The sequence below is a fragment of the Alosa sapidissima genome, chromosome 7 (genome assembly GCF_018492685.1).
Source record: "Alosa sapidissima isolate fAloSap1 chromosome 7, fAloSap1.pri, whole genome shotgun sequence".
Classification (NCBI taxonomy): domain Eukaryota; kingdom Metazoa; phylum Chordata; class Actinopteri; order Clupeiformes; family Clupeidae; genus Alosa; species Alosa sapidissima.
The window spans coordinates 27567242-27577874 of NC_055963.1; the positions used below are offsets into that span (position 1 = coordinate 27567242).

Genomic DNA, 10633 nt, shown 5'->3' on the forward strand with positions numbered 1-10633 from the left:
CCAGGTTAAAAGCACACACCATCTTTCATTCAGTATGCTCACTTAGTCGTCTGTATTACCATGGGGAGTTTCAAGTGTGTGATACATCAGTTACTATATTTATTTGTGTTCGCTTGGCTAATGTTTTTACCCATAGCAACATCCCAAGTGTGGTAGACTTGTCTCCTCAACAGCAGGTTGAGGAGACACGTGGAAAAAGTCTAACAGCCTTGAGTCTTCTTTTGCTTTTGAACAACAAGAGAGATTTTGCTCATGAGGCAATGTACAGTGTGTATGCTGAACTAAACATGTTGTATTTCCCAGATGTTCATTTTACAAGGCATTGACTTTTACATCATTTAGTCTTTGCTTTGACATCTTAAGTAGTATTTGCACTTTAGAATGTATTTGAGCAGTTATTATTTTACTTCTTTCTTTGCTGTGTTCAGAGGGACAAAATGGCCCTAGCAGAAGCAGATTTGCCAGAGATTGGACAAGTTTGCAAGTTTTTCGGCCACTAAATGACGAGGACAAGATCGCAGCAGACATCCAATGATTATCCTCTTGAGGTCACATACTTGCAGTTCAGCACTCCCAACAGCACACACACACACACACACACACACAAACACACACACACACACACACACACACACACACACACACACACACACACACACACACACACATACACACACTCACACACACACACGTCACATAACTCCCACATCATCATCTCTCTCTCTCAGTTACTCTATCTCTCAGTTGCTGTGTGTTTTGAATGGCATCCAGGTCAATGCACATCCATCAGACTGCACTGAGCGGAGCGGCATGCCGTCTGTCCTTATGAGAGTGAGAGTGCAGAGACTCAATTGGACTGGGATTTGTTATTTGTGTCTTTGCGTGCGCTGTGATTGCATTAAAGCTGCCACAGCCAGCCAGCCAGCCATGCAGGCTTGCAGGCAGGCCGACACACACACAAACACATACGCAAACTCTCTCACACACACACACACACACACACACACACACACACATATGCCGACACACACACGGGCTGTCAGTGGGCTCCACACACACATTTACAGACATGCGCACAAATGCACACACAGGCCAACAGTTGGCTCTGCACACACACACACACACACACACACACATACACACACACACACACTCATGCGTGGCGCGGCAGTCAGTAACCATTAGCCGGCGCTGATGAGGGGCGCGCTGCTCCCTGCTCCATGGAAACATCCATAATGCAATTACAGGCTGCCCAGAGTGCAGATTTATGAAAGATAGAACAATAACGATGGATGAGGGAGGCCAAGGCACAGACACTCAGGGAGCCAGGCAGGAGAGAGAGAGAGAGGAGGATGATGAGATTTATTTCACCTCATCCACTCCCTTTTCCATATATTACGTTTGCAGGAACAGAAGGTTATTGTGAACAAGACAGCTCATATTTGTAACACTTTCATCTTATTTATTTTTTTCTTCCTCGGCTGAGTTCTTCTTCTTCTTCTTCTTCTTTTTCTTTCCATTGGCAGGCTGTCATGGCGGCATTATTTTTTTCTGGCATGACAAGCCATGGGAGCCATGAGCTGATATGATATGATCTGTGTGTGCATCTAGTGAGCTGTGGTTTTGGTGACGGTGCCAAGCTGGCAGCAGCAGCCAGAAGAGCGCAGGTGTTTTGCCTTTTGTCCCTTTTGTCAGTTGGTGTTCTAAGCCTCATGGCTCACTGTGAGCTGCTGCTGCTGCTGCCGAATCGCTGAAACTAACCGAACAGGGGGGGGAAATATTTTTTTTTGGATTGGAGGGGTTTATGTGTATCTCACACAAGATGTTCCACAAAATGTTCCTTCTCTGTTTTTAACACTCCCCATATGGTTGTTTTCTGTTTGATGGTTACTTTACATGAGCCCGAATAACCCTGAGAAAAATCTGTCCTGTAATTTGTTCCCATAAGCCGATAAGAATGTCTTTAGGTGATTGTGGGTGAATAAGGTATTAAGCCAAAACCCATAAACCTGCCGTATTTTTTTTCCTGGGCTCACAAATGTGTTTTGGCTGGAAAATCCTTTTCAAAATCCAACTACAATCCATTTTATTGTGGTGTTTAAGCTGTATGAACTGTCTGTGCAACTGTCTCTCTCTCTCTCTCTCTCTCTCTCTCTCTCTCTCTCTCTCTCTCTCTCTCTCTCTCTCTCTCTCTCTGCCTCTGTTTCCATCTTCCTGTTTCTCTCTCTTTCTTTCTCTTTCGCTCACTTGCCCTTCAGTTTCGGTGGTTGTCCTGTCTATCCTGTTTACTCTCTTTTTATTTCACAGGATTAGGTTCCCCACCTACACATTATAAACAACACCGTCTCACTCTCTCTCCCTCTGTAGACGTAACGATGAGGTCACCCACATTAAGATCCAGAATTCAGGGGACTACTACGATCTTTACGGCGGGGAGAAGTTTGCCACGCTGGCTGAGCTGGTGCAGTACTACACGGAACAGCACGACCTGCTGCGCGAGAGGAACGGCGATGTCATCGAGCTCAAGTACCCCCTCAACTGCAAAGACCCCACATCAGAGAGGTAACTGACCAGTGGTTGAGTCCAGCCCAGTGCAGTGTCCAGCACACATCATCCAGTGCAGCACCCATCATGGTCTGTTGGATAGGGTGTGAAAGGGAGTAGAGTAGTGCGCCCTCTAGAGCTTCCTTTAGGGCACTGCAGGAGAGCAGAGGACTTTTTGCCCCAAATGCATAATGCACATGTGATTGACACAGCATTGTAAGTCAATGTCAGCTAAACTGATACAATTTAAAATGATCATCGTATGAAACACATTACACATAGCATAGCACAGATCACTAGATTAAACAAGTAATAATACAGGTACTGGTAGTATGTATTGTTCACAGGGTCATTTGTGTCATGTGGATAATCTGATTGGTGGTTTGACAGCTCTTAGTGGGTAATATTGGCCGTCATTGTGGCTGGCTGAGTTTAGGTCACTGAGGTTGTGGTCAGCACAATGTTCACCCGAATCTGTGGGGTGATGAGAAGAAGTGGTGAATTTGATCGGAATTAGAACTGTACACTTAGAATGAGCACACGCACCTTGAATGATTCATCTGAATGATTCATGAGATTCATTGTCAAGCAGGCCAATCATGCAGTTATGTGCAGGTTCTGTTCCAAGAACAAAATAGCTTAGCTACAGCAGAAAGCACTCCACTATTTAGCACTAGGCATGTAACGCGCAGTGTTTCACAGTTGAACATTTTCAGTGTTTCCACTTGTGTGTATATTTAGTGCCTTATTTTCAAGAAACAGACATGTTTCTTGAAGGTTTCCTAGCCGACACCACCTACACACACACACACACACACACATACAGACAGTCACACACAGACACACACACACACACTCACATACAGACACACATACACACACACACACACACACACGCACGCAGACACACACACACACACACACAAACACACACACACACGCAGACACACACATTTACAGGTTCATCTGCCTCTCATTACCACATGATGTGGAAACGCTTTCCAACAGACACCTTTATTCTCGGTCCTTTCTCAACCACATCCATATGGGGTGTGTGTGTGTGTGTGTGTGTGTGTGTGAGAGAGAGAGAGAGAGAGAGAGAGAGAGTGTGTGTGTGTATTTGATCTCAAATGCATCTCTCAGAGAGTGGGAGACTGGCATATCTACTTAAACATATAATGGTACACATACCTCCTACCCCCAGTGAGATGTGATCAAACACATCAAAGCCATATGTCTCTGACATACTTTCCACCTGAAAGGAATTCCATATACGAGAATTTACCATGACGTCACAATAACAATATACATTCTTCCGAGTGGCAAAAGCTGAAGCATTCTCCATTGGCACTACTAGTAAACAAACCCTTCCATGTCATTTGACCAGGGCAGAGCGATCAAGAAAACAGAGTAAATGGCTTGAATGAATGATTTTCGTCTTGTGGGGTGCTACGGGACTTCTCATTCATATTCATACGGTTATGGGAAGTCTCATTAATATGCAATGAGTCATACGTGTCTCTAGCCATGCTGCGTCCACTCTACCCCGTAGTTTGAACGAAGTGAAGTGTCAGTCGAAATCAAAGGCGAATGATGAAAATGCTACGTGAGGTAAATTGCTTGGGGAACCCACCGTCGGCCGTAGCCTAGTCCTAATACATTTCAACAGGTAAGTTAATTCAAAAACAGACGTGGTGGATATTCAGACATAGTTAACATGAGAGACTGGCCGGTTGCACAAAACACCTTGTTCAGGTTCCCTTAAAATCTGATTTAAGGCCCCCTTAAAATAAAATCGGCTGCACAAACACATTTAAGTAGCCTATTCTACTTCGGTTTCCTTATCATTTTCTCTCAAGTATTTAAGGTTTTGTCATTTTCTTATCTTATAAGAAATTCCGTTGCACAAACGACCTTAGCAGCCTAAATAACCAGATGAGGTTAGGTTCGCCAGGCAAAACGTAAAAATTTTTTTTTTTATTTTGGTGCCCTGATGACAGTCAGGATAATATCTAACTAGCTAGTATTGTTCAATTCATGTCTATACATGGCTTTACTGATGAATGGATAAATGTCACCGAAAATTATTAAGGTAAGATAAGATCATAAGTACGGAAGCGTATTGCATTCATGACAAATCAAATAAAAATGCACCCTGTTTGTCTGAATTAATGACTTGGCACATCCTGTTTTTCTGAATTGTTGAGTTAACTATCTCATCAATACAGAAAAACAGCCCTGTTTCTCTGAATTAACAAGTTATTCTGATTTTCTGAATTAACGAGAACATTATTTTTTTTGTATAAAATTCTAATTATATTGGCCATGATTCCATTTATAGGCAATAAAAGGGGAGAATATCCAATGGGGTGAAAACTTTTCATGGGCACTGTACATGGCCTCTCACATGGGGTGTGTGTGTGTGTCCTTTCTTAGATGGTACCATGGGCACCTCTCCGGGCGTGATGCAGAGAAGCTTCTCACAGAGAAGGGCAAACCGGGCAGCTTCCTGGTGCGCGAGAGTCAGAGCAAGCCGGGCGACTTTGTACTGTCCGTCCTCACCAACGAGGAGAAGCACGAGAACGTGGACCGCAAGACCAAAGTCACACACGTCATGATCCGGTACCAAGTAAGAGAACCCCTCACACACGTCATGATCTGGTACCAAGTAAGAGAACAGTATTCAAATGGATTCAAATTCAGTATTCAAATGGAAAGATTGACTGTTAAGATTCAAATTCAGTATTGTTGTTGAACACTACTAAACAACACCATTACCAAATCCAACCCCTATCCTTAACCTTAACCATAAATTGAGTGTTATAACATTGTCAACAGATAGTTTGCTGATAATCTGAACTATTGCGGGTTATGCAGTGCAGGACAGTGGATTCCATAATATGTTCTGCCTGGTTAAACAGGATGGCAAGTACGATGTGGGTGGAGGAGAGAGGTTTGACACCCTGGCGGATCTGGTGGAACACTATAAGAAGAACCCCATGGTGGAAAAGAGTGGCATCGTGGTGCACCTGAAACAGGTAAGCACAGCACAGTGCATGCTGGGTAACATTGTGTGTAGGATAGAGGGTCCTCATGGTGTAAAGAAGATCGATAAAAAAGAATGAAATGCAGCTTTCTTGATACACGACTTAAAGTGGATCCCAATGTGCTCAAACAATTGGGTGCAAATACAAGAGTGCCATTAACCTTTGTCATGAGAGTACCATGAAAGCCTTTTGATTAAATCACTATTGCACATGATGTTTGTGAAAAACAGAGCAAACATCTCTGTGTTCAGATAACAAATAATATAGAAGTAACAAAAGCAGTTGATATGAAGGAAGGCTTGGGTTGCTGGCACAGAAGTGAGAAATAAAACTCATAAAAAATACAGTAGCACAGAAGTGGGGCTCCAGTTTTATTGCCCTGTGTTTCATGCACAGTTCTTCCTCCATTGATTGTTCACTTGTGGAGAACAATAGCTTTTGTGTTAAGGTTATGTCTTATTTCTGTTTGCCTTCTTTGTTTTGTTTTTCATATTCCCCTTCTCACATGGAAGCCCTTTAATGCAACAAGAATAAACGCAGCAAACATCGAGAACCGTGTGCGGGAGCTGAACAAAGTGGCTGACAACTCTGAGAAACCCAAGCAAGGATTCTGGGAGGAATTTGAGGTATCTAAAGTGTCCTGATCAGTATTACGACCAAAGCTTAAATAAAAGATCTCTCCTGCGCCCACGCCTTTTTAACTCGCTCAGCACGGCTTTTCTGAGTTATCACTCAGCTCCCCCTCCTGAGTACACTGGTGCTCTGTTTGAACCCTCTGTCCCTGGTATTCTCATGACCCCTCGTGGTCTTTCTAAAGAAGGCTACACACTCGATCTTCTCCCTGGGGACCTCAAGAGGGTGCTGTTGGGCACCGTGTCAAAAGTGCCACTTCTCTCCCTCTCACTGCCTTTGTAGCCACAGCATGTGAAGCTCCATGTTTAGTCTTTGCTGTCAGACAGAGGGTCCTTGGGAGGCAGTTCAGAGGACGTTCGGCGTTTTGAAGTCTATTTCTAACTGGGGGTGGGGGAGGCTGTGTTGCACTGCGTTGCATGATGGTGTAGTAATAGTGTGGGGTAATGGGGTCATGAAACAGCGGGACGGGAATGAGCCCCAGTGTCCTCTGCTCCGCGTCCCCAGATGCTGCAGCAGCAGGAGTGCAAGCTCCTCTATCCCAGGAAAGAGGGCCAGAGGCCGGAGAACAAGAGCAAGAACCGCTACAAGAACATCCTGCCATGTGAGTCGCAAAGTCACACACTTTTAACTTTGTGAGCTTTTTGTGTGTGCTCAAAGCGTGAGAGGTTGAAATTGTTTTGATTAGTTGTATTTGGTAGTCATCCTGCATATTTGTACCAGTACCTCTATTAATTGACTTGTGCGTGCCTCTGTCACTTTGCTCACCACTTGTGAAATGCTCTCTCCAGTCGACACCACCCGTGTGATCGTAAGGGAGGCAGACCCAGAGGTGTCCTGCTCGGACTACATCAACGCCAACTACATCCGAGTGAGTTTACCAAGTGCACTGAGGGACACTGCCCTTGACAGGGTCCTGTCTCATAGCTTGAGTGTTTAATGACAGTTGCACTTTGTCAAGTCTTTTTTTACCATACTATCTCATTGTGACTTGAGGCAAAGTCCTGTCCTGTCCTGTTTTGGGGTGTCATACGTCTGGTTGAATGCTTTCTGTCAGTGTATGCAGGAAGATGGACGGCATATGGACGAGGGGAAAGTCTTCATCGCCACTCAAGGTTGCTTGCAGAACACGGTGATGGACTTCTGGAAGATGGTGTACCAGGAGAACACACACGTCATTGTAATGACCACCAAGGAGATGGAGCGAGGAAGGGTAAGACACACACACACACGCGCACACACACACACACACACACACACACACACACACACACACACACACACACACACACATACATACACACACACACACACACTGTTGTTATCCACGTGGAGATGCATCAAGGTCTTGTTATCAGTCCCCTCAAGGACAAAAGTGACACACGCTTATTTTTTTTTTAATCTCTCTGACAGAATAAGTGCGTACGGTACTGGCCAGACACCAACTCCACCAGGGAGTTTGGCAAAGTGAGTGTGAAGAACATCGAGGAACACACAGCTCAGGACTACATCCTGAGAGAGCTGGAGGTGACTCGAACAGACAAGGTGAGCGTTCCATCACTGAGCTCAAGGCTCTCTGTTGGGTTATTTAAAGTCCTCTTCTGTAACGCTTGGCTTGCAGCAGAAAATGTAGAGCAACTTTAGATGGGGGCACACGCTGTTCTAGGTTCCTGAAATGTTGGCATTATCCCCTGCTTTCGCACTACGTAGTGTCATGTTCTCACTGGGTTCTGATCCGCGTTCTGTTGACAGAGGGAACCGCCCAGGTACATCTGGCACTTCCAGTACCTGAGCTGGCCGGACCACGGCGTGCCCAATGAACCTGGGGGGGTTCTGAGCTTTTTGGAGCAGGTCAACCGGACCCAGGGAGCTATTCCAGAGACAGGACCCATTATAGTCCACTGCAGGTAAAAAACGTGAGCTAGTTGGATTCCATGCACAGCATACAGTGTCACGAATACCAAGTAATATTTATTTGATAAGAAAATCAAAGCAAGTTGTATCAGTTTCAGAGAGGTCAAATCTAAGAAGCAGTATCAAAATGTAACCTTTTCGTCAGAAAACAATTTTTTTGTTACATAACTAGATACATAATTGCTTCTGATGTCAGTCAGCATTACTTTGAACAACAACATGCCAATTTCACCACCTCCAGCTCAACCAGCATTACACCTTTAATCCAAGTGTCAACTATCTTGGCTGTTTCCCCAGTGCAGGGATTGGAAGAACAGGAACCATCATTGTGATCGACATTCTCATTGACATCATCAACAGACAAGGTATAGAATATCATCCATATCATCATTTTATGTTGCATTTGCATTCATGTAGAGGCGCGCTGCCTCCAGCGCTTCATCTTGAGAGCGCTGTTCCATCACTCTGCCTCTGCCACATCCCTCAGCAGGAGTTTGATTACAGTGGTTCTGGTGGCACGCGCCGGACAATTACCGCATTACATCCCCCATCAGATCTGCATAAATAGATCATTTGTCAGTGATTAGGCATTGAGGATCACTGACGGCAATGTTCCTTCATTGCCACATGCTGCGTAGAGTCTCAGCAGTGTGTGTGTGTGTGTGTGTCTGTGTGTGTGTGTGTCTGTGTATGTGTGTCAGAGAGAGATTAACATAATTCAGAATGCGTCTGGGCTGTAGCATTGTGTGAATGTCCCGACTTTCATACTTAATTTTCAAACAGTGAGTGTTTTATAATCTAGGAGTAGTTTAAAGTGTCAATTTGTTCTGTGTAAATCAATTGAGTTGCCAGTTTCCAGGTCCTTTTTTTTCTTCAGGTTGAACTACTGTAAGTGAGCTCTATTTTCCTTCTGTTTTTCTGTGCACTTCAGGGCTGGACTGCGACATTGACATCCCCAAGACCATCCAGCAGGTGCGACAGCAGCGGTCAGGCATGGTGCAGACGGAGGCCCAGTACAAGTTCATCTACATGGCCGTGCAGCAGTACATCGACACCGCCCAGAAGAGACTGGAGGAGGAGCAGGTATAGCTCATCCAGCACCACCTGCAGCCTGGGCCAGTTACGGGGGCGGGGGTCTGGAAGAAGTTTATATATGGAATAGCTGTCGTAATTGACTTGCATAAAGCATGCTGTAGCCTACAGCAGAATTCTGTACAGTCATTTCGATTCCACCCACACACACGCACACAATTAATCATACAGTATATTAATTAGGATTACAATTACAGGTAATGCAACATGCTGATCATGACCTGTAAAAATTATTCTCCTGCTGAGTCAAAACCAAGCCTGGTGTAGATATAAAACGAACTAATCAGAGATTAATTAATGACTTCATGAGTGCACTGCCATTGCATGCGTTCATATCATGATTTTGCAGTAACATGTACTCAAATATATCCATCAATTTGCCACAGTTCACAGTGTGATATAAACTACTTTAATGAAGTTTAAAACACTTTTTAAGTGTTATTTGTTTTTAGTTTCTAAGCTATGTTTAAAGTTTGTAATGTTGTGAATGCAGCAGTGAACACAAACATGGTATTTGTCATTCTGTGTATCAGTATTATTGCTGACACAAATGTATGGGGTCATTATCTGGCCTTATTGACTGTCTTATTGACATCTAATGGATGTTTTTGCAGAGGAACAAGACGAAGGAGAGGGAGTACTCCAATATCAAGTATCCTCCTATGACGAACGCCAGAGTAAAGCCCAACATGAGCATGACCTCCTCACGCTCCTCCTCAGTGTAAGTGTACACACACACACACACACACACACACACACACACACACACACACACATACACACACTCTCTCTCTCTCTTACACACACACTCTCTCTCTCTCTCTCTCTCTCTCACACACACACACACACACACACACACACACACACACACACACACATACACACACTCTCTCTCTCTCTTACACACACACTCTCTCTCTCTCTCTCTCTCTCTCTCTCACACACACACACACACACACACACACACACACACACATACACACACTCAGTGCATGCTTAACTGAGGAGTTTGAGCCATAAGCGTCTGTATTTCCTGCAGTGTTTCTGTTCCTTTTGGGAACCATGAGGAAGTCAGCTTAATGAGCCTTAAGCATCCTCCCTCCACCCACTCAAACCATTCACCTCTGGTGAGGATCTAGTGTGGATCTGGTCCAGTTCTGGCCCACATCCAGCTGTCTGTGATGATCTCCCCCTGATGGGCTGTTCCTTGATCCCCTCTCTCTCTCTCTCTCGCCACACAGGATGAACGACGACTCGTCCAGCGTGTATGAGAACCTGAACATCAAAAGCCCAAAGAGCTGTGGGAGCAGTAACACCAGGAGATAGGTCCTCCAGGATGCAGTCTCTCTTCTCTTTCTCTCTCTGTGAGTACCCTCACACACACACACACACACGCACACACGCAC

General features: G+C 44.7%; 1 protein-coding gene across 4 annotated transcripts in view; it reads left to right on the forward strand.

The window, feature by feature from the left end:
* The window catches only part of ptpn11b (protein tyrosine phosphatase non-receptor type 11b), a 36780-nt gene that overhangs the window by 20190 nt on the left and 5957 nt on the right, over window positions 1-10633 (forward strand). For 3 of the 4 annotated variants that reach the window (XM_042097986.1, XM_042097988.1, XM_042097984.1), the window contains exons 3-15: window positions 2368-2562; window positions 4981-5173; window positions 5466-5582; window positions 6104-6217; window positions 6729-6825; window positions 7013-7092; window positions 7279-7434; window positions 7635-7766; window positions 7974-8128; window positions 8433-8500; window positions 9067-9218; window positions 9842-9948; window positions 10469-10591. In XM_042097986.1, coding sequence (XP_041953920.1) covers window positions 2368-2562; window positions 4981-5173; window positions 5466-5582; window positions 6104-6217; window positions 6729-6825; window positions 7013-7092; window positions 7279-7434; window positions 7635-7766; window positions 7974-8128; window positions 8433-8500; window positions 9067-9218; window positions 9842-9948; window positions 10469-10553 — 1651 coding nt within the window. In that variant the 3' untranslated portion in view covers window positions 10554-10591. The remainder of the gene's footprint in view (window positions 1-2367; window positions 2563-4980; window positions 5174-5465; window positions 5583-6103; window positions 6218-6728; window positions 6826-7012; window positions 7093-7278; window positions 7435-7634; window positions 7767-7973; window positions 8129-8432; window positions 8501-9066; window positions 9219-9841; window positions 9949-10468; window positions 10592-10633) is intronic. The other variant, XM_042097985.1, reaches the window with a different exon arrangement.